Consider the following 25,280-nt stretch of genomic DNA (forward strand, 5'->3'; position numbering starts at 1 on the left):
GATGGCATAGTGGTAACACTACTTCCCTCCTGACCAGGGTGTCTGTATCCAATAGGGGTCGCCAGGCTAGGGCCTGCATATTTAATATAATGTATTATTATTCCTTTCAATAGGGAAAGTCAGTGTGAAGTGTTCTGTTTTATTTAGTTTAATATGAATATATTACATGTTAAGGATGATGAAATAATGTTTCCATTGAATCTTTGGAACAAAGACCTGTCCTCTGAAAGACACCATGTCTGAAAAGACAGAATAATGTGACATCCATATGCTAGGAGCAAGGATGTATTTTATTGCTATGGTGCAAAAAAATGTAAAACACTATCATGAAATTTATTAATGAAAGTCTTTTGAGGCATTAAGAAAAGCCATGAATTTTTTCTTCGAAGTATCAGGCTGGCTTCTTCCACCAAATACGTACGCACTGTATCACAATAGAGATGGAAAACAAGCAGCAAGAAAGCAACAATTAAGAAAAAACAAAACCCAGGGGAGGAAGCAGATAAGAGGGAGGGAACAGGAAAACAGCAAGCTGCAAATGTTCTTGTTGTGCAGTGTGGCATGCATCTACACAAACACACAGCAGTTCGACATTTTTAACCAAAAGATTTTTTTTAATTAAAAGTCAATATATATCCAGAAAACCAAAATATACACATTAAATTGAGTGACATATATTTTAGTTTGTGCAAACATCACAGTATCTAAAAGCTTACATATGTGAGTTCTGCTGGACATGACTGAAACATAACGCCAATGAAATACATGACAATTTTACATTTCTATTTAATACTGGAACGCATCCAACCAAATAAATGCATTTTGGCCCATTTTAAAGACAAAGGTCTGATAATCAGGTTTGAAAAAAAGAAAAACAGTCACTCTGGATTCATTTATAAAATATTCACTTATTAATTTACAGTGTGGACAAATGCAATATGGAATTTACCATCTGCACATTAAAACAGTTCAAAAGAAAACTCACTGAGGCTCAACAAGTACATGTTTAAATGACCGAAAATCTAAAGTGCTACTTTAAACAACTTAGGAAGCAGCTATAAAAAAGCATACATGATACAAAATATAAAATAAAAAGCTTATCTAAAGTTCAAAACATCGTCAATAGTATTATATAGCTTTCTTTTTTTTATATACAATAGAACAGTAACCTGCATCTATTCCTGCTCGCAATTTCCGTGTTGGGAATAATTCATAATTATTTCCAACTTACAATTTCTAATTTCACATACGTTAGTTTGAACTTTGACATCCCCCTCCTGTACAACTAGAGCCAGTCTAGCTTTTCTGCAAACGCAGGCTTTAGGCCTGATTAAGGAGTTCCTGAGTGATACTGTCATTTCTTTGCCACGGGCCTAAATTAAAAGAATCAAGTAATTAAATGCCTTTTTGTAATGCAACTTGAGTGAATTATTGATATATAATATTTAGCTAATCGCCACCAAAATTAATTATAACTCAGAATGTGTGACATATAGAGCTATAAATAAACAGCAAATATATTTTGTAAAATGTTTCTTTTTTCTCCTGTTGTAATGATTACTAAATAGAACACAAGCTCAAGAATAAATAATTTAGAGTGAATAAAAAAGGTTTGTACACTCAAAGTTTGAGAAGTTACAGCAGCTGGATTATGTTTGGGAAGGAATACTGACCCATCTTCACTTTTACAGTTACACAGCAGGTCATATTTGTGTTTGCCCGTACAGCTAACTTGTGCTCGTTACTACCGAGTTACAGAGTTAAGAAACGTAGGATATATGGAGAACCTGCTGTACCTTTTTTTTTTAGCTGTAGCTCATATTCTCCTGCAGTTACCACCCCTGACAGACACATTTCATCAGAACACTCCTCCAGGAGAAACGTCCTGGTCAACCTCCAGCTCCTCCATCACTGGTGGTATACTGGCATTATTTTTACATTCAAAGTCCGGCTTCTGCATCTTTGTTCATTTAACTCTTCTCCTGGGCCTGGAGCATGTGCTGCCTGGTAGATCCGGTGCTGCTGCTGCCAAGACCAGAGCCACCAGCCTGCTTCTGCATCCAGTCCAGCATGCAGAATCGCAGCATCAGGAAGAAACCTGTGAGCGACAGACGAGAAACCAAGATTCAAAATGGATTGTTTTTACTCAGTTGCCACAGTATCTGATTGTTTTAAAAAATCTTTGACGTGAGTGTGATAGGGACAGAAAATTTGCAGTAAATATGCTAGCAGGAAACGAGCATGATTTGCAGTAAGAATAAGTCAGTGGCAAAACGTTCTCAGATATACTACATAAAAAATGAGCCTTTAATATCTGTTATTTGCAGTAAATGCCACCACAGCTCTGGAAAACCTCCTGTGTTGTACCAGTGCCAAAGACTTCACGCCCCAAGGACCTCAACAGCTACAGGCCGGTGGCTCTGACATCCCACCTGATGAAGACCCTGGAGCGGTTGGTCCTGGCTCAGCTTCGGCGCCTAACAAGCTCATCACTGGACCCACTTCAGTTTGCCTACCAGCCTGGCATTGGAGCGGATGATGCCGTCATTCACCTCCTACATCGTTCCCTCGCTCACCTGGAGACCGCTGGAAGCACTGTGAGAATCATGTTCTTTGATTTCTCCAGTGCCTTCAACACTATTCTTCCCTCGGTTCTGAAGGACAAGCTGGAGAACTCTGGAGTGGACCATCACCTCACTACCTGGATCCTGGACTACCTCACCGACCGACCACAGTATGTGAGGACTCAGGGCTGTGTGTCGGACAGGGTCGTCTGCAGTACGGGGGCCCCACAGGGAACGGTTCTGGCTCCGTTCCTCTTCACCATCTACACTGCAGACTTCTCCCACAATTCCACCCAGTGCTTCCTGCAGAAGTTCTCTGATGACTCTGCAATAGTCGGCCTCATCACTGATGGGGACGACAAGGAGTACAGAGGACTGACTCAAGACTTTGTGGACTGGTGCCAGCTGAACTACCTCCAGATCAATGCCAGTAAAACCAAGGAGCTGGTGGTAGACTTCCGCAGGCACAAGCATTCTCCACTGCAACCACTGAACATCCAGGGTATGGACATTGAGGCTGTGGACAGCTACAGGTACCTTGGTGTTCATCTGAACAACAGACTGGACTGGACTCATAACTCAGACGCCCTCTACAGGAAAGGGCAGAGCAGGCTGTACCTGCTGCGGAGACTCAGGTCGTTTGGAGTGGAGGGCCCACTCCTGAAGAAATTCTATGACTCTGTGGTGGCTTCTGCTATCTTTTATGGTGTGGTCTGCTGGGGCGGCAGCATCTCTGCTGGGGACAGGAAGAGACTGAACAGGGTGATCCGAAGGGCCAGCTCTGTTCTAGGATGCCCTCTGGACCCAGTGGAGGTGGTGAGTGACAGGAGAATGGCGGCTAAGCTGTCATCCCTGTTGGACAACGTCTCCCACCCCATGCAGGAGACTCTGAGAGCACTGAGCAGCTCCTTCAGTGGGAGACTGCGGCACCCACGGTGTGGGACGGAGAGATTTCGCAGGTCTTTCCTCCCCACTGCTGTCAGACTCTACAACAAAGACTTTAACTGAACAAACACACACATCCACACATGTGCAATAACACTAAGTGCAATAATCTTTTCTGGCATCGTTGTATTTTTACTCAGTTGTATATAGCATTCGTATTCTATTTTTATCTTATTGTATATTTTTATTCTATTTTATTCTACTGTATATAGTATATTATTTTATTCTATTCTGTACAGTTGTGTACTGTATTTATTCTTATTGTATTCTAATTTTTGCATCATAACTTTTGCACTGTCCACTTCCTGCTGTGACAAAACAAATTTCCCACGTGTGGGACTAATAAAGGTTATCTTATCTTATCTTATCTTATCATTCCTCAGCAGAACAGCTCACTTCACGTGTTTCTAAAATCATTCAAAAGCCTTAAAATATTTTTTTAACTCAAAGATATTGCATAATTTTAATATTTTTTTATTTAAAGAATTTTTGAAAATAAATTATTTTACAGTGTACAGAGGTGAACCAATACACTCGTGTTTTTATCAGCTGCCTGGATGTAGCTGAACAATGACTCTAAAAATGATGAACAGAAAATGAAAAATTATATTCTGTTTTGTAAAAAATAAACCATATTATTTACAACAACTTCTGCTGACAAAAATATAATACAATAAATAATCTGTGGTATCATTTATGTGGTAGTTCTTACAATGATATCATAACGATTCAGTTTAAAAATAATCTTTAATCTTGTTTTACTGTTACGAGACATAGTTTAGTCATTTCTATGCTGCCTGCCTTTGCTTGGATCAGATGGTCTTTGTGTTCGTACCATTCCAAGCTTGTGTGCTAGCAACAAGGAAGTTGCAGAGAATCCTATTCTATACAAACGTACAGCCATTATAAATGCAGATAATGTCATGTCAGCAAACAGCTAGATTGGGCTCTAAATTGTTTCTATGTTTAAGAAAATAATACACCTGTAGGTAGGGTCATTTACAGACGTAGCATTTAGCCACTGCATGTTATATGGCTGGCATAGAACACATTCTGATACCACTATGCAGCAATAATGGGGTTAATAAATCACATATTTGGTGCTGAATCAAAAACAAGCATGCTGCATGTGAGAGGAAACAGCTTTGTCTCTGATAGGCAACAGCAACTGAAGGCCTTGATTAATCATGGCCATTGTCTCATTCCCACACTGATACAATAGGCCACTGGCTCCACATGTACAGTCACAGTGTATGAGCCAACAATGAATATACTCCCATCTAACAACCGACTATAAATAGTTAAAAGCTATAAAAGCACGTGGAGGTTATTCCAAGTCACTTTTTCTTTGGATCTGTGTATTTATTAGATGACAATGATGTAATTTAATGTTGAGAAGCATCATCATCCTCTTTTGACAGCTTTCTGGAATGTATTCATAAATAAGAACAAATGCAAAGTAGTTCATAAACATGAGCTCATCATGTTTGCAAAGCCAATGGCATGTGTCCAAGGAGTCTGTCATTTCCATTGTTTCCATCTACTGTGCTACAAAAACATCTACATAACACACTGAGGTAAAGTTGCATTGTGTTACAGGCTATGTGGTGTTGAGGTACACATTCCTTATTTGCATAAAGTTGAGGTGTAGGGTTCTATATGCAAATTAGGGGTATCCAGCATAATATAATGCCTCTGGAAACTCCCGAAGGATTTTGAAAGATGAAGATGCATGGCATTTCATGCCTCAGTTTAATTTTTTTTTCCTTTTTTCTTTTGCTGGATATTTACAAGTGAGTGGCCATGTTGGTTTTTGTCTGAAAAGCAAAGAGTCCATGTGAGCTGTATTATCAGGAGCAGTTCAGTGTTCGCACAGCTGTAGGAGAATGTATGAGAGTGAGAGCATCTCTCAGTCATCATGACTGTCGAACTGCTCATCTATCACGTGATGGTCTGCAAAATATCCTTATGGTACTTGTCCTTAAGTATAACATCTCATTTTAAACCTGAAGTGTAATCTGGAATCACTGTACAGCAAAAGCACTGACCTTGAAATGAGTTGAGGATACAGGTGATGAAGAGAATAAAGGTAGAAATGGGCTCAAACTTAAGGAAGGCCAGACCCCAAGTGGTCCCATATAAGCAGCTGAGGCCCCAGATGCTGAGAAACGCCACTCGGTTCTGTTTCCATTCATCCCTGGTGCGGATCTGCCTGTAGACCAGGAACAGCATCACAAGGCCAGATGACACCAGGAGGGCCAGAGTCATCATGTTGGTCAAACAGAAAGCTAGCCAGCCTTTATTCTCATTTATATCCATCCAACACCTGGAAAAATCAAACAGTCAGAAGACAAAGAAAAAAAAAAAATCCAGAATAAAAATGCAAATATAAAGGCCAAATGATGTTCAAAATATGCTCAGCATTTTATTAAAGATTCCCATAATCCCTTGAAATGTTTTGCTGTTGCCTTGAAAGCATGATTTTAAATACAAGCATGTGCTTGTATTTATTCACTTTCCAAATAATTTTAGATCAGATAAGGAAAGGCTTACATCTTATATGGATTCTCAGGGTCTTCGCTTGGTGGCACCTCTATGAGCCCATAAATATCACCTATTGGAGCCAGGATGACAATGGGAACAGCAGGAAGAGCTGGAAAAGAATAATCAAGAGTCTTACATGTGCTTTACCTTTATGTGTCATGAGATACATTTCAGAAATGAAACTCACCAAAACCAACTAGGTTCCAAATGTAGGGCTTCAGACGGGGGGTGAAGACCATGTAGACCAACCAGAAAGTGTGCAACACTTCGATGCCCATCCAGGCGAAGGAGCAGAGGAGGGCGTAGTGAAGTACTGCTCCTACCCAAGTGCACACACTTTCCTCTCCCACGTTAGCCAGGACTCCATTGAAGAAAAAAATCAGGCTGAGGAAGGCGAGGGACACAGCTAAGCCCACATGGATGGGCAAGGACTGCTCCTTTGATCGCCTCCTTGAAAGTCAGTGGAAAGTTAAAATAATAAAATAATAAAAAAAATATCTATATTGTATATTACATTAATAACATCTGTACCTTTTCCTGCAGAGATATATTATAAGAGCAACACAGCTGATCAGAGATATGGCACATCCCAGATATGTAATGACAGTAAGCTCCAGCAGGTGGGGCACTGGTTGACGATTCAGGTCCTGCCATAGGAAACAGTGCAGTGAGCAACATGGCCTTCACAAGACACACTGGTACAATGAAGACTGTTGATTTCTGTGTATCTTTTAAAAATCATTACTAATCTCATCACTATTGGTTTCTGTCTGTTGTTTATTTGTTGTATGAAAAGCAGTGTATCCGCATGTCTCACCACCAGCACAGTGAAGTACGTCAGATGGTTACACTGACACACAGTGTGGTTTTCCCCACTCTGTTCTGTCTTACATCCATCCTTCGACCAGTTCACCTGCAGAGAATCTGCAACAGGGAAATATCAAATCAATCCGCATTGCTGAAAATTATGATAAACGAAAATACAGATAAATATGTAAAGTAGCACATAATATTCATCTCTAAATGGTTCCAACCTTTTCTGGTGTCCCATGAAACACATGCCCTTGTTTTTCTTTTCTGAAATAAAGAAGGAGGGGAGAGACATGAGCTGCAATGTCACCACAATGTCAAAGAATATCCACGTCACAGGTGCTTTTATGTGTTGTTGTGTGCATTGCACAGATGCAATAGACAGCCTCATAAATTGCATAAACAACAGTCTGTTTCTGCCAGACATAAGGTTAGAAAAGAGACCTATAAGTGGTTTCTGTGTGTTTGCTGCACCGTGGAGGTAGATATGCAGACGTCACGGAAGTAAAAACCATCTTGTTTGTCTTTTAACAGCATCCACACCTGAGCCACATTTGACAGCCTGTGTGTGTATTGACATCTGTACTGCTGCACATTGCAGTCAATTTCAGCAGTTACTATTTGGTACAGTAAGTGTCAGTTTAAGGAAGTAGCTTTAAGTAATATAAAGTGGGTGGGGAGCATACTGATACAGGCTAAACGCCACAGAAACACACAAACTTACAGATACGGCTTCATGGTAAAAATCTATCCTAATGGGTTCAGGCAGATTTCTGATGATCTCGTTCTCCACCGTGATTTCCACCACATCATTGATAGGCTTGGCAGTTTTGTGAGCCTCCTGAAACAAACACACACAACTTGACCTTCATCTTACACAATGCAGCATAAATATTTGCACACAAAGCAACAAAAGTATTCCAGATAGAATCGCAAATGTGAACACTGGAAAAAATTGCAGGCTGACAGCTAAATAAGGTCACCTGAAATCCTGTCATATGTGCCTGTATCGACTGAAGGCAAACAGCCTTACCTGTAACAGGGAGATGTTATTGAAGAAAGTGCAGGCTACATTGCTAACATTTTTCACAGCTTGTTTTAAGGCAGCAGGGAGGTGGACAGTGATATTGGACTTGACAGGTCTACCAGCAATGGCCTGGAAAAGACAGCACATATAAGAACTGTGAGTTTTTACAATGTAAGCAAAACCTGCTTCACTCTGCAGCTCTGCTTGTGGCTCTGCTTTGAGATTGTTGGGTTACTAAATGACTCTATTTTAGGGTCGTTTAGAGGAAAAAAAAAGTCAGCTTTCAACACCATCCTGTAATCGTCAGTAGAATGCTGCCATCAGTCACTTTTATGTGACTAACCTCCCACCCTATTTTCTGTACTACATCACTTCTCCCCTCTACTTGCATGAATACTCTAGGTTATTCAAAAATGTGCTGTAAAGTAAGTCTGGATTAAAAATGGAAGCACACAGTCTCAGATGCAAAGAAGGTTTTTTGCTAATGTCAGCAGTGCAAACTCTAAAAATATGAATCTTCATCCCAGTCGTATGACTGAAAGTGAAACCTCACTTCTGCAGATGTGTGATTCAGGTGAAACCTACAGAAACCTAATAATTGGATTTAAGAGGTGATATTACTCTGCAGAGCGGGACATTTTTGTGTGTTGTTCAAGTGTTGTTTTTTACCTATAAAAACATATCCGTGTGCCACAGTGGGCGACATAAATTAATTACAATGAACTGCAAATGTTGTTTTTAGTTCATCCCTGACACAATGATCATCTTCTTGAGCTATCATTAGTTTTTATTAAATTTCAATTATTTTTCAATTTCATTTTGTTTCAGTATAGTTTATTACAAATAACATTTTGATCATTTTATCTTTTTTATAATGTAGCTATAATTAAATGAGATTGTAAGATGAGGTAGTTCAGAACAGTAACACTGCAATACAACAGCTGACACACTATCACAAAGAGCATCCACTCTCTAAAAATAAATCATCAAAGCCTTCTCACACTGGTTGGTTTGAAAAAGAAAAGGTTAATCTGAAGACAAGTCTCTTTAACTTTTGTGTGTTTGTCTTACAGGTGATGTGACGCTGTGGCCTTTGAAATCTTCCTTCATCTCCACATCAGATTTGTGAGCGTATGGAGGCTCAGCACACCTGGACACAAACATCAGGCACAGCCATGATTATAAGTTTGTCATGTTTCATTTGAATGGAGCAATATTACATCAGACAGCTAATGTCTTCACTCCTCGTTTGTAATCAAAGTTTGTGTACTTCAGGAAGGATCAAGTCTACAACATCCTGCCATGATATCCCTGCAATAAACTGGTGCATTTGAGGAAAAGAGAGGAAATTACTTGTTGGGGCCGGATTCCCGTTTCGCCTGTTCACATAATTCTGCTGCAAAAACAGAAAAGAAGAGAAAGTTCTGATTCTGACATGCTGCACTTGATAACAGAAATCTGAAATGCTGGTTCAGCAAAGCTAAATATGAACAACATTACAGACAAACTGAGTTATTGGAACAAATAAAACAGTACAGAACATCAATTTTATTTTTTGCTAAATATATTTCATTCACAGATTTTCTATCAAGAATATGCTGACACAATATGTGTAATCTTCCTTACTGTAGTTGGTGGAATTTGCTTGAAAGTTGTACGCCATCCGTGTTTTGTCGGTGATGAAATCATGATTAATCTCGGTATTGAGGATGCCGTAGTCTGCTTCTTGTGTGTTTGGGCCATTACTCAGGTCAGTGCAGCAGGAATCCTGCAGGCTTGCAGGTGAGCACAGAATAAGCTTCTTCTCTCCTACCTGAACATCACAACAGGAAAAACAAAAACAAAAAACAGAAATTATCATAATAATCTTGAATTTAGCTAGTGTAGTGTATGCAGTGTACAGAACATCATATAAATTTTACATTTTGTTATATGGCTTTTAGAATGTGGTGGTGGTATATTATTATACACATGTGCTTTTTCCACATCTTTCATTTAACTACCTCACGCTCATTTTTAGTTGAGTTCTCCTGAACTTTAATGTTATTGAGTAAAATAATGGGTGTCAAATGATGAAACAAAAAAAAATAGCATTTAGAACCCACACTTAAATTTAAAAATTGTTATCACTTACTGTCAGCATTAACTGGTCCAGCAGTGGCTCCCAGTCCAGACAGAACTTGATGTCCTCCCCTGACTCAAGTCCAAGGTGCTTGAAGGTAATCACTTCAGATCTCCTACACTGGGCTGTGATCTGCCCGTTGATGGACAGAAAGCTCTCACTGGCTGAAATGGAGATTCCTTTACAGCCAGTAGAGATGTTGAGGTTCAGGCTCAGGGGGTTGTTGCCATGGTGCCATGTGCCGCAAAAGTTCCAGTCCAGGTCATTGTCATTGTTACTGGAAACTGTTAAAATACAGCACACAGTATTAAAACATAATTAACACATTTAGCTAATTGGTTCTCCCACTTGTTTTGAAAATGAAAAATTTCGTCTACTTCACAATGGTATTAGTGACCAGTCCAGATGATAAAAACAACCCTCTTGCTGCACTCTACTGTATGTGCTTTCATCCTGGTGGTAGTTTAAGGGCAGGGATTATTCAAGAGAGAGAAGTTAAGCATTTCTAAAGTAGACCTCTTGCAGGGACTTTGCAATGTGGACTACAAGTGCTCAAATAATATTTTTCACTTCTCTTCACTGAGGTGATTTAAATATTTGTGGTTTGAAGCTACTGGGAAACTTAGTGGGTTGTATTGCAGTTCTATAGTACTGAGTGTTTCCTAGCATGTTGTCGCTATATTATTTTCCTCCTCCAGGGCTTTGCTTTGGTTACATGACTGAAAGCAATGAATACTACACCTCCGCATTCAGTAACACAATCCTGCCATCTACCTGCATTGTTTGCTAAAATGTCACTACTTTGGCTAGACTTTAGGTTCAGGGCAGAAAACTGACATGTAAATGAATGTGTGTCTGCCAGCACTTGGGTAATAGGTCACAGTTACAATTTACAAATTTTAAACTTATGATCAGTTCATGAGCTCGGCGTTGCATTGATTCCTATTGGAGCCCATGTGTCCTGCCTTGCTTTATGATACTGACCGAAGAGTTCTTATGGTAGTGGAAGCTTTAACTCTCCTGTGTCAGCAAAGTATTTCCTTACTATCTGAGGCACTCTAGTTGTCTAATGCTCACAAACAGAGGTCACATAGAGAAAAATACTATAAAGGAAATGCTATGAAAAACTGATAATCTAATATATTTTTGAGAATTCTGTCATGTTCATTTAATGTCTCTTCTAGAATATCTATAAAAAGGGCAACATAACGTATAATGTAGGAAGTGGCACAACATGAATGCAGTTTGCTTTATGATGAACAAGATAAAGTATCTCTAAGATCTTACCAGTGGTGAGGATGATTAAGAAGAGCGCAAACTTCAGATTATCCATCGGCTGCAGCTCGGTTGCTAACACCTGTTCTGCAGAAATACAAAAAGTGAAACGGTTTTAAAAGGGGAACAAATTTATAACTGCGTAAATGCTTATGCAAGGAGAACAGCAATTTAGCACCATTAAAATCAGTGGCTAAAACTGTGTGTGTGTGTGTGTGTGTGTGTGTGTGTGTGTGTGTGTGTGTGTGTGTGTGTGTGTGCATGGTTAAATGAAAGAGCACAGTGTTAATTTGCAGCCAATTTTAACCACATATAGAAAATGTTAGAACAAATAAAAAAAGCATATCAATTACATTCTTTTTACATGAAGTCATAAAAAAACGAAACAAAAAGTTCCCAGTTTAATGTAATGACATTTTCTTAGTGATACCATTCTCATTTGGACGCCTGGTTTGTTATCTGTCCTTATATATCAGTGAACACAAATGAGTTCAGCCTCAAAATAAACACAGCGACCTTTCTAAGCTCTTATCAATGGAAACAGTCTTCCCCTTGTAACGGGAATGAGAACACATACACATGCATCAGCAATTCAGTCTTTCCATAACCCTACAGTGAGCTGCTTTTCCTCCAAGGTCAAGTGCTGAATAGTCAAGCAAGCTTATACTGACAGTTTCCATGTCCACCACCAGTTAGTGTCTAAAGCAGAAAAATATACAACTGGGAATTTTCTTTGAAAAAAATCCACTTTGCATCATATTAGAGAATCACATGACTGTCAACAGACGGACATGTCTCAAATAACCACAAATGCATTTTTGTCATTTTCAATTTCAACCAAAGACGGAAACTCATCCTAGTCTGGTGTCATTGCTTTACATCACCACATCCAGACAAGCTCATAGCGTGGAAGTTAAAACCTAACAAATACTAGATCTGTGACCACGTCGCGTGGGTTTACTGCATGGTATGCGTGACAGTGAGAATGTCTGGAAAATAATCAAAAAAGCAGACAGGAACCTGTTGAACCACAGACAAAGCAGGCAGACAGACAGAAAAAAGAACAATAGAAAGACAGGGAAATATCACACTGCATATCCTGAGAGGACAGCTTGCTATTTATAACACCCACACTCGATACTTGAGAAAGATATAAGCCTTGCACAACCCACCCATTAATGCACAGAGACATACAAATAAGCAAACAAACACACACAAACAGGAGGTTTATTTGATGAACACACAAAATGCTACCTTACTTTTTTGCATTATGCGGCACTTTCACTGATGCTCTATTGGCCTGGCTTCAGTTTTAGAGTTTGATAAGTCGGTGATGTTAACATGCTCAGTTCTTTGTTGTTTTTTTGCCTCTATATCTTCCTCTTTCCTCCCTTTTCCTTCTCTTGACACCCAAATTGGTCAATGCAATTGGCTGCCCCTCCCAAGGCCTGGTTCTGCTTGAGGTCTCCTCGTGTCAAAAGAGAGTTCTTCACCCCCACCATTGCCATATACTTACTCATAGAGGATGTCTGTTGTTAGGATTCTCTCTATAAAAACAGTAGGGTTTTTAGCTTACAGTACAAATTGCCTTGAGATAATAATCTGTCATGTAAATAAAGTCATATTGAATTAACTGCATTTTCTTATATATACCGACATGAGAATGCTCTAAATTTTAGAGCGTTAGTCTGTTCTATCGTTATCTGTGTCACATGTCTTCACTATGGTCATCCCAGTCAACACACAAGCCTCACCACTTGTTACTCAAGCATTTAGTTTGAGAGCGACAGCTGAACATTAGCTTTCCTGTGAAGATGCCACGTCACACCAGCCAGTTCTCTCAGCTGCGACACTTCTTGTGATGCAGAACTGTGGTTTGACATAAGATATCTTCTTGAAATGAAGCCAAGAAGACAATATCAAAATATCCCACAGTTTACTTTTCAGTTCAGTTATCTAACACAAAGACGTGTGAAAATGAAACCTTTGTATTTTCCGTGTCAAAGTGTGGTTTTGGCATTTCGTTCTCTGATAATTTAAAAGTGACAAAAGCAAAAAAGTTGCTAAGGTGTAACTTCAAGCGGTGCATGCTTGAGAAACTAATGTGTAATATAGTGACCTGCCAGGAAGGAGTGCAGTAATATTTCTCTGCCTCAGTTAAACAGATATTGTAGTTTAAAATATGTTACTGTCTTTTCATTTATCAAGGCTTTAGGATCTTTAGAAAACTTATTTATCTGAATTACAACTTTTACTAGAATAGCATGATACAATATGATATAATAACATGATTCATTGTGGAGCTCTGTATCATAATTTCAGCCTCTATGTCAGGAAAAAAGTGATTTATGAGATATTGAAAACGATGTGATTGGTGGTGTCAATTTACTGTATTTTTTCCACCCAACTATCTCTACGGTTAACCTTGAATGGTCAGAAAAAGAGAAAATATCCACTGAGCGGCAGTTCTCTGTGTAAAAATATCTTGTTGTTCAGAGGAGGAGCTTGCTTTGAACTGATAAGAAGGCAACAATTACTCAAATAACAATCCACATATGTTCACCAAAGGTAGACGATAAACTGTTGCAATAGTTTGATGGGTGAGAATTTGGTGTTAATAAAAGCATTCTGTCCTGTATCAACAGGTCAGCAGGTCAGAGTGGAGTCTTTGTACATAACTTCCAAAATGCCACTGACTCCCTGAGTATTGTTGCTATGGTTGTCCATCCCTTTACAATCACAGAACAGCCATCATCTAATGACTGATTTCAGGATGATGATGCACCGTTTCACAAATTCAAATGGCCTCTTCATTCACTAGATCTTAATCCAACAGAGCACATGCAAAATGGGAGATTCACATCACGCATTTGCAACTGATAAGTCTGCAACAACTGTGTAATATCATCATGTCAATATGCTCCAACACATCTGAGGAATGTTTTTTTGTTGAATATGTTACAACAGTTCTGAAGGCAAAAAGGATCCAACCTTGCAACACCAAGGTGTGCTTAATGAAGTGGCTTAAGAAGAAGTAAGCTTGAGCAGGGGATAATTGCTGTTATCAGTGTGTCTCATGAGAGAGACATCTGTTAAGGAAAAACATCAATTCCATCGGTCTGTTTCATGTATGTTATTACAACGGAAACGAAAGCTCAAGAGACCAAAGCTTGGATGAATCTTCAAAAGCAGTAAGTGATGAGCTTGTTTGGTGGCCCTTGTACCATGGTACCATGCTAGGACAGAAATGAGCTGTTGTGGTACCTTAACCTAAACACACACCTCTGTCTCTCCTGGTGGACTCGGAGGAACAGGAGTCCCTCCCTCTGTAGATACAAAAGGATCATTCTAAGGTTATAAAAACACGACAATAGTGTCATCAAAGTCCTACATATGACCTTTACACCTACACACCAATTTGGACTTTTTCGAGCTAAAATTCCCAAAATGATCCTTCCACAAAACCCTAATTTAGTTTGGCTCAAAATGTCAGCTGATCTCCTCCTACATATATACATATAAGCTGAAATAATGAAGTTGTGAATAAACATGGGTGTGGTTACTTTGTCAGCTGTTCCGTTTCTCATGAAAGTACATTTTAGAAACTACCCATATCATCAAAGAGAGTTCCTATTTATATAAATAAATAAATAAATAAATAGGTAAGAAGGCCAATCTTGAGGCTTTAAAATGTTTGTCTTAATTTGTTATGTCTTATTGTTTGCATCTTCATAATAGAGTCCATGGTCCCAATACGTACTTAACACAATCCCCAAACTTTAAATTTAGAGTTGGGGTGAAATATCAGGTGCATCGCAGTGGTGATGAATTCACACACAGCATTAGTGTATGATTTGTAGCAGCATCACCCACGAACTGCTCATTACAGTTTTCTCATTATATCTACGAAGAGATCAGAGGTTAAAAATAAATGGCCACTGTCACCACACCCAGAGCTACAAGAGTGAACACACACTGTAAGCTTAGTTAAGGTGACAATGATGCCTATTATCAAATCTTTTATGTGCAATTATATAATTGGGTTCGAGTCTTTGCAAAGTTTGCAGTGACACAAATAATTTAAACAAATATATCCACTCTCTCTTACACAATATTTCAGCTTGTTGTGTAAACTATCTCTAATTCTGCACTCACTCTCTATTGTTCATGTACACTGGCCAGGGATCAATTCAGCACAAGAATTTCCCCTTTTCTTTCACTTCCTATGCTTGTGTGAATGTGGGTGTGAAAGAGATGCAATGACCAAAGCCTGGCATACGTGGAAGTGTGTTAGTGAGACGCAGTGCTCGCATACCGTAGCAGTCTTAGAATTTCTCACCTTTCAGCACAAAGACTCCACACATCCAGAAACTAAATTCACTCCATTTGTCACTCCTACACATTTATAAGATGATATGATAAGAGCCTTTGCCTCAGCATTTATGTGAACACATGCATCCATTCAAACTACCCACAACTGTGTTAACGAGACAACACTTGTGATTCCCCCGTCTGCTTGATTCTGTTTTCCAGTAATGACATATGTGGGTCTGACTCACCTGCCTATATGAATCATCTTTACAAGTTCTCACACTATGGCACAAAAGTCAAAACAATGTGTGACACAGATGGCAGAAAATGATACCAGACGGAGTACGCAATCTGTGTTCCAAGGTACATGGATATGTAACACTTTTATATTTGCTAGTGAATTATCCAAACCTAATATATTTTGCCACAAAAGTTTGAAACGTTTCTGCTCATCAAGGCCGACTGTCTTTGCCGTTCTTCATTCTCATTCATCAAACATAAACTACACTGAGAAGTGGACATGAGAAGTCTGCAACAAATGCGTTATGCTATTGTGTCAATATGGACAAAAATCTCTGAAGATTGTTTCTCTAATGTTTTTGAATCTTTAACACGCAAATTTTAGGCAATCTGAAGGCCCGAGGGCCCAACCTTGAACTACCAAGGTGTTAGTAATGAAGTGGCTGTGAAGCTTGAGATAGGGCTGCTCGATTATGGCAAAAATGATAATCACGATTATTTTCACTGAAATTGAGATCTCGATTATTTGACGATATTTATTTAACCCTTTAAGACCTACCATAGAACCAAGTCCACCAGAGCTTATATTATTTTTTTTACATGCTGTAGTGCCATTTTTGGGAGCATTTCAAGTTGCTATACAACTGTTATAGCCCATATTTTAATAATATGTATGCATTAAGTCCATAGTAATTACATTAATTACAAAAAAGTGCAATAAACTACAAAACAATTGAAAACCTTTTTTTTTTTTACATATATTTCTACTTGGGGAAATTTAAGAGGCTTATCCCTCAAAACTTTAAATACAAAAAAGTTGCAAAACATAGTTTCCCACCACAGTAAATTTATTTTGAGTGTCTTCATAGTTTTATTTTGGAGATACATCAATTTTTATATACTGCAGGAAAAACAAAAAACAATCCTATGATGCAAATTTGCAAAGAAAGCAGCATGTGCATCAAAATAAACTATTTCCAGCAGTGCAATTCGAGTTCTAAGCATCACAGAAACTATTCAGAAAAGTCAAACATGACTTATAAAAACACCAGTATAGGCTTTTAAGGCCTACAAGTAAAAAACTACATTTTCCGTGAAAATGAAGTCGGTTTCGGACAGGAAATGGCGGACATGCGATAGTTCGCGTTGACGTCTTGTTCAATGTGGGAAGTGTTACGAACAGCTGATCGGATCGGCAAAGCGTGTTTCTGGAATATTATTTTTTTGTTCCTGCAAGCGCTTTTTATGCAATTTTTGCAAAGCTTTATGTGGAAGGGAACCGTGACCGAGGACAAGCTGATGGCATAAGATGTAAGTACAACTCCTCTGGTTTCATATGCAAAACAAATTATTGCGCTAGCTTACGCGGTTCAGGTTCTACAGGGATTTAAAGGGTTAACAATAACAATGTATTGAATAATGACTTTAAAAAATAATATAAAATAGTGTGCAAATACTGATAACAGTGCAAATGTTTGCAATATAAAAAATAAATGAAAAATGTAAACATCTATGTTTAGTGAACTTTGCAGTGTTGCTCTCAGTTACGACACTGTAGCAAAGTGTACACACTATGTCTACTTGATCCACGTCAAGTAGAACCCATAATGTTTCCACACCACTGAAGTTTTTTTTCTTTTACCTCTCTTTTCAACCAACGGCAGTCACTCTCCTCCCCAAATAACTTCTGCATAGCTTTCCGAGCTTCCCTTGGGTCTTCTTAATTGTTGTGACACATGTTGGAAATGCAGAGAGGTGCGCTTGATTTGCCACACGGAGCAGCGTGAGAGTAAAGCACGAGGGAGGGGCTAATAATCGGCTCAGTCATTTTTAATGATCGTTGAAAGCCCAGATCGTAATCGTGATTAAAATTCGATTAATTGAGCAGCCCTAGCTTGAGGATAGGTAATTGTAATAATAATAAAGAGACAAATCTGTTTCAAAAATCCAGTAGTTTAAATTTGTTTTATGTATGCCTTTACAATAGAGACTACCGCTTGGTTATCAAGCAGGGTTATAGTTGTTATACTTACAGTTGCGGTGTATGTTTGGTAGCAGTTTACTACCACAAATACACTGTGCTAGAGTACCAATAAATCTGCTGCGGTTGTACTTTGACCTACATAACCAACCTGGTTTACGCTTGTACTACAATATAAGGTAGTCTAAGGTAGTGATCAACATTGTGGCCAGCGCTTCCAACTGTATGGGCTGCGTTGACAGCAATGTGTAGTTACCTTTCTAGGCAGGCATAATCTTGTTTTGGTTCTGGCATATGTGAAAACGAAGTACTGACTACTGGTACTTTTTGGTGTGGGTGATATAAAGCAAAAGAACGAAAACCAAAAAAGTGCCATCTACATCTAAATCAGACACATGGACTTATTTTTTTCTTACAAGGGCAAGACAAAGTAGATGGATTTGTAAAGAGTACTGTATGATAGTAAAAAGTCTGAAAATAATCAGCCATGGATGCCAAAGTAAACACTAGAGCTACCTCCCAATTCAGAGTGAGCTAAGAAGATAACATATCGATCACCTGGTCTTGATGAAGACAATGGGATCCAGATATTTGACACCATCTCAATGCTTTTTCATGTATACAGCCACACCTAGGTTCTACAGAGAAGGGAAGTGCAAAGTTGAGGAAAGGTACAGCAGAAAGGGTTGCATTAACCTGACACATGTGGACATCACAGGCAGTGGATTCATACAACACCTCACATCTCAGAAATGGTGATCACTCTCTAGGTTCAAGACTTATTTAATGGTACAATAGTCTACATGTTTGCATTGAATTGGTAAGTAAATAGAAAGTATTTTAGTTAGTCAGTAAACTGGACTAGATTGCAATAGAAAAAGTTCAGTTTGTCAGGTGCATGCAACTTTAATTACAAGTTTGAATAAACTGTGTTGGTCAGTCTGGCTGGTTAACAATCACACTTTGCTGTAGAAAAAAATGACTGAAGACATCATTTGCAACAGAAAATATATGATAAAACACAATATATCACAATAACTTATTGCAATATTTAGCAAAAGTATCAGAATCACAATAAATTGTATCATTGAGTTGGGTATTATGATAATATTGCCCCTTTGGGTCTTTGGTAATTCACACCTCTAGCAGATGAACTGAAACGCGTTGCATCGCCTCAGACAAAGACCTGTGCAATGTGGGCTAGATGTTAAGTGTGTTGTGTTATTTTGGGACACAGCCCACGCCACGACTTCTAGCATCTATGCAGCACACACATTTGCTAGATATAGCCATAACTGAGCAACGAAGTATACCAAAAGTATCTTAATGTAAATGCGTGTGACAGACTTATCTTCTAGTGAATTATAATTTACTTGTCAGTTGGGTTGATTTTCAACCAAACACGAAAAGATGAAGCTCTGACGACAGTAGACGAAACTGCTAGGATCAGCATTTCAGCGTTGCCACTGAGGGCATGCTAGGATGCTCACATTAGCATTTCTCTTCAAAAGTAAATGTTTATTTCATATACACATCTCACAAGACTTAGGTATCACATTATACAATTCACTTGTGAAAAGGGGCAACATTTACATTTTTAGTCTATTCTTAGTTTAATCTTTCATGAGTTAATGAGAATGTTTTCTACAAATGATAAGCACCTCCTATTAAACCCTTTGATATACGTGACCTGGTTTCAGTAAAAGTACCTTGAAAATACCATTTCCTGTCATTCTCAAAGATTTAAAGTACCTCAGGGTAACATTTTCTGTCACTGCTTTTCATGTCTGTCCTTCTATTCTGCTGACTAGTCACCTGAGTTAAATATGTGAAAAAAAAAAACGACCCATCCAGTTTCACTATTTCTTTTACCCTCAGTCTTGGAACAAGCTGGAGCATTTTAAATTATAGACATATTAACATATTTATTATGAATGTGCCTTTAAAGTAACCTGAGTTTGTTTCCTGTGGCAGTTTTCAATCTAAATTCACCCCACTCGTCTACAAGCAGCAGAGTGAAGCAGCAAAGAATGTGCATGGAAGAAGAGTAAGCCAGGGAACAAAAGCTGCTCTTTGTTGTCAGGCTTTAAAGCTGAAGTGACAGCGAGCATGAATAAGGGTCAAAGACCACTGGCTGATTCAGAGGCTGGTTCAGCCAGTGGTTAAAAGAACTGTGCACACCCATACTGACAGCTTACACTTACAAAGCTGTCACTTACTTTTAAATTAGAATATTCGCTGATTGCATTGAAACGTACGTATGTGTTTGGATTTACTTATTTTATGGCTCTATATGATTTTTCATCAAGAAAAATGACAGAATCAATTAAGGGACAAAAAAGGGGTCCTTAATAAGCATTTCAAGCCTTTTCTAACACTGGCTTAAATGGTGCTGCTAGGAGGAGACTTCACTGGGCTACACTTTTGTGCAACCGTTTCCTAAAAGATAAGACGTTTTTGTTTTTCTGAAGCACATTACATGAAGCAACGGGCCCAGCAGTGCTGCTGCTGTCATGTTGATTTACAGCACTAACGCTGAGCGGCTACTGAATGAGTCTCAAAGTGAGATTCTATTTGTAATAAGTTGTTTGTTTTTTCTCATCTCACCACATGCAGCAGACACTCAACTAAACCCCAGGAAAGCTGAGTCAAAGCAGGAATGCGGAGATATTTTTCAAGGTTAGGTGGAATATGGGTCGTGGGGAATGTTCCTGAGGGTACATTTGCATTGGACCTTGCATACCTTCCCATAGCACCACAGTGCTATGGGAAGGTATGCATGTCTGTGCATGTGATTACATGGCTCCTTTATCTGTATCTCGACATACTCTGCGAGGAAATTGGAGGAGCAGGTGGAATGCTGCACACATTTCCTTCGGGGATATGAATAAATCAATAAAACAACACACATACGAACTCTGGCACGGACAAAAGACTGCATATTATTAAGTCTAAATCACCCCCAGTGTGGCCTTAGGTGATCGCCAAGGGCTTTGGTTCGCCATCAACGGCTTTCTTTTCCTCATTATTAAAAAAAAAGAAGTCAGCACAAAGGAGAAGCGCTTTCTGCAATGAGTCACACAACCACAGCAGCATTTGCATTTCTCAAGATGAATGGTTAAAAAAAATACCCTTCTCATTTGTTACTTTATCACTTTCAGTTTCCAGTAGTTCTCATATCTGCATGTGCTGCTTTATCTAATTTAATTTGGGCCATTGCCCATCTTCTGTTGTTCAGGAGTTTTTTTTTTCTACATGAGTGAAGTCTTTTGATTGTGCATCTCATCACTGACAGGAAACCGCACGCTACAGCTGTAAGGAGAGCAAGTTCGAGCTGTTATCACTACCTTTGATGGCTGCCTTCAGGCAGCAGCATGAACCCAGACATCACCTCTTTGTACAGATACAGGCTGAGAGAGGTGAAGAAAATGGTAACCAATGTCACAACCTTTTTACTGTAAACAGCGCACTGATGTATTCCTAGCTCAAGCACGCACATAAGCAATGAAAAAAGAAATTAATGTGAAATAAACAAGGCAAAATAACACATTAAAAATGGGTCGACCACTGTTAACCAAGCCATTTATAATAAATACTAACACTGAACCACCATTATTATCTTACAGGGCATGTAACAAATGAGCCTTAGTATCTCTCTCCTTTTTAATGTTTTTGTAAATTAATTATCACTTTATAGCACAAAGATTATTTAGTAAGATTATTTTAGTTTATATTTTATTCACAAAATGTTTTCATAAATTAATTGAGGTGCAAATGTATATCAGAGATACTCAAACGCATACATAAATAGATACACACACGTCTATCTAGCTATCTATAATGTGATATATACATATCTCTCTGTCTCTCTATACACACGCACACATACACATATATATAGAGAGAGAGCGAGAGATAATGTGATATATACATATGTGTGTGTGTTTAACTTTAGCCTAGGTTTCTAAAGCCAACCAACATATGCAGCATTATTCTTCCGTGAGCGCGTAGGCTTACCTTGAATATTTCCCCCGTCAGTATTCGAGGTTTCAGGTCTCCTCGTGAAAATCACCACCACGCTTTATGATGTTCAAAGTCTTCACCTAACACTTTCGCCCACTGTTCCACTCGCAGTGAACCCACTAAAAATGGAAAAGTGTAGTTCCACACGCCCGGGATTCTCCAATCAAAGAAGCGAAAATGTTAACCGGGATAAGGAAAAGTTCATCCTGGACCGTTGCTGCTATTTTTTTTCCCGGTAATTGCGGCAGCAGCAGTTCGAAACCGTGAAAACGTTTTTTGTTTTGTTTTTTAAAGGAAAGTGAGCGATTAAAAAAAAGTGTCCCAGTAAAACGATAATTGAAGCCGACCACCGCGAAGCCTGTCCACAGATAACTAGGTGTCCGCGCCGGCAGCTGTCGAGTTTACTATAATAAAGGAACTTTTCCTTTAGACTTTCAAAATAAAACCTAAGCAAAATAAATAAATAAATAATAATTAAATAATGCAAAAAACTCATCTTGTAATCTCAGACAGATTCTATGTGTTTGTTAAAAGCATATGCATCTTTAAAAAAAACAAGAACTAAATTTAGCCATAGAGTAATTTAGTTACCTATATTTTTTAGGAAACTGAACTTGACTAAGTTTCAATTTCACACTTTGGTCATTGGTGCTTTTATTTTGAAGCCACGCAATTTTGTCCGTATCTCTCTCTCCCTCTCTTTAAAATTCCGAGTTTCACTTGACTGCTGTCACAGCAGCAAGGTGTTCAACGGAAAGCCAGACAGAGTGACTATCCCTGGATCTTGGGGGGAGGGGGGGAGCAGAAGAGAGCGAGAGAGAAAGAGAGGGCTGAACTGAAGAGGACGGGCGAGAATCCAATTACTCATTCTACTTCTAAGAACATTCTCAAGGGGACAAACCTCAGCACTGCATAGCTTTATTGAATAACTACCCACTTAATGCGATTGTTATTGGCATATAGACATTTATTACATTATGCTTTGTTATCACATCTTATAAACCTCCTAAAATTTATAATTTTATTCATATCGATTTATTTTGTTCACTGTGGGAAGGTTTGTTCTGAGTTGGGCATTGCTTAAAAGCGCAAATCAGTTATTCTATGCGTGCTTAAATGCCACTTAAGTAGGCTACTTCTTAAGTGCCTGAACACTTGAAAAGGCAGGCCTGTCTCCACCTTATCAATAGATCAACATGCCATAAAAGTGACTTATTTTTTGTGATACTGATATCAGGAAGGCAGTTATGACTGTACAACGTCAATGCCACAAGCAGCTGGCATGCTTTTAGACTTCAAATATCACCACAAACCACAGCTTCACCTTGGAGATGCTTTGAACAGAGATGCAAAGAAATCAATGAGAAAACCCCACAGGTGAAGTGCAAAAGACTAAAATTTTGTTATAATGTGATATTTAGCATGAACAACAGACAACCAAGGCCCTCGGTGTCCTTAATTACAAAAAACAAAAGTGTAACATTACGAACAGCTGTAACACTGTTCCTTCCTTGTGGTGTCCAAGATAGATTACATTCTATCAACTAGTTTATAAAATAATCTTCAGCTGCATGAGACTAGGAGAAGTATTACTCTACATATTTGAGCTGAGTTTATGACTCAGCAGGCAATTCTTCCTAATCGCGACAAATTTTATGTTGCAAGATATCAAGCAACAAAGGCTTGAGTGTCTTACTACTGGCAACTTTCAAGAAACCCCAAAGCTGCACAAAATATAGACATAACCTTTTTTCAAGGTGCACACATGCACAAAGTGTATGCTTGTATATGTTCAAAATCTTTTTTCGTGCACTGTCTTGTGTGGAAGTATTATATGCAGTGGCTTGCAAAAGTATTCGGCCCCTTTGAACTTTCCCACATTTTGTCACATTACAGCCACAAACATGAATCAATTTTATTGGAATTCCACGCGAAAGACCAACACAAAGTGGTGTACACGTGAGAAGTGGAATGAAAATCATACATGATTCCAAACATTTTTTACAAATAAATAACTGCAAAGTTGGGTGTGAGTAATTATTCAGCCCCCTTTGGTCTGAGTGCAGTCAGTTGCCCATAGACATTGCCTGATGAGTGCTAATGACTACATACAGCGCTCCTGTGTGTAATCTAATGTCAGTACAAATACAGCTGCTCTGTGACGGCCTCAGAGGTTGTCTAAGAGAATATTGGGAGCAACAACACCATGAAGTCCAAAGAACACACCAGACAGGTCAGGGATAAAGTTATCGAGAAATTTAAAGCAGGCTTAGGCTACAAAAAGATTTCCCAAGCCTTGAACATCCCACGGAGCACTGTTCAAGCCATCATTCAGAAATGGAAGGAGTATGGCACAACTGTAAACCTACCAAGACAAGGCCGTCCACCTAAACTCACAGGCCGAACAAGGAGAGCGCTGATCAGAAATGCAGCCAAGAGGCCCATGGTGACTCTGGACGAGCTGCAGAGATCTACAGCTCAGGTGGGGGAATCTGTCCATAGGACAACTATACTAGATCTCAGTGCATCGTTCGATACTGTTGACCATAATATCCTATTAGAGCGATTAGAACATGCTGTAGGTATTACAGGTACTGCACTGCAGTGGTTTGTATCATATCTATCTAATAGACTCCAATTTGTGCATGTAAATGGAGAGTCCTCTTCACATACTAAGGTCAATTATGGTGTTCCACAGGGTTCAGTGCTAGGACCAATTCTGTTTACATTATACATGCTTGCCCTAGGCAATATTATTAGAAGACATAGCATACATTTTCACTGCTATGCAGATGACACCCAGCTCTATCTGTCCATGAAGCCAGATAACACACCAATTAGTTAAACTGCAGGAATGTCTTAAAGACATAAAGACCTGGATGGCCGCCAACTTTCTGCTTAATTCAGATAAAACTGAGGTTATTGTACTCGGCCCTGAAAAGCTTAGAAATATGGTATCTAAGCAGATTGTTACTCTGGATGGCATTACCTTGGCCTCCAGTAATGCTGCGAGGAACCTTGGAGTCATTTTTGACCAGGACATGTCCTTCAACGCACATTAAACAAATATGTAAGACTGCTTTCTTCCATTTGCGCAACATCTCTGAAGTTACAAATATCCTGTCTAAGAGTGACGCTGAAAAACTAGTTCATGCTTTTATTACTTCCAGGCTGGACTACTGCAATTCGTTATTATCAGGATGTGCAAAAAACTCCCTGAAAAGCCTTCAGCTAATCCAAAATGCTGCAGCAAGAGTCCTGACAGGGACTAGAAAGAGAGAGCATATTTCTCCTGTATTGGCTTCCCTTCATTGGCTTCCTGTTAAATCCAGAATTGAATTCAAAATCCTGCTCCTCACATACAAGGTGTTGTGTCCCCCACAAGCCATGTGGGGGACACAGCAAACATGTGGAAGAAGGTGCTCTGGTCAGATGAGA

At 39.0% G+C, this 25,280-nt stretch overlaps 1 protein-coding gene across 2 annotated transcripts; it reads right to left on the minus strand.

Annotated features, from left to right (window-relative positions):
* Window positions 1–588: 588 nt before the first annotated feature.
* Window positions 589–22,231, minus strand: adgrg1 (adhesion G protein-coupled receptor G1). 2 transcript variants are annotated; one of them, XM_085290332.1, is made up of 15 exons: window positions 21,837–22,231; window positions 11,300–11,369; window positions 10,025–10,296; window positions 9,517–9,703; window positions 9,244–9,286; window positions 8,962–9,040; window positions 7,897–8,019; window positions 7,588–7,704; window positions 7,088–7,130; window positions 6,871–6,977; window positions 6,585–6,700; window positions 6,241–6,503; window positions 6,063–6,162; window positions 5,558–5,835; window positions 589–2,098 (listed from the first exon to the last, which is right to left on the minus strand). In XM_085290332.1, exons 2-15 carry the CDS (start codon window positions 11,343–11,345, stop codon window positions 1,971–1,973), a joined length of 1,902 nt encoding a protein of 633 aa, XP_085146458.1. In that variant the 5' UTR covers window positions 11,346–11,369; window positions 21,837–22,231; the 3' UTR covers window positions 589–1,970. The 2 variants fall into 2 exon arrangements, with proteins under 2 accessions (XP_085146458.1, XP_085146397.1); XM_085290271.1 differs by having other exon boundaries at window positions 11,300–11,374.
* Window positions 22,232–25,280: the final 3,049 nt, after the last annotated feature.

Source organism: Mchenga conophoros, linkage group LG1 (genome assembly GCF_057382185.1).
Source record: "Mchenga conophoros isolate Kocher_MC1m ecotype Shallow Benthic linkage group LG1, M_conophoros_male_GT1.1, whole genome shotgun sequence".
In the NCBI taxonomy this organism is placed as follows: Eukaryota; Metazoa; Chordata; class Actinopteri; order Cichliformes; family Cichlidae; genus Mchenga; species Mchenga conophoros.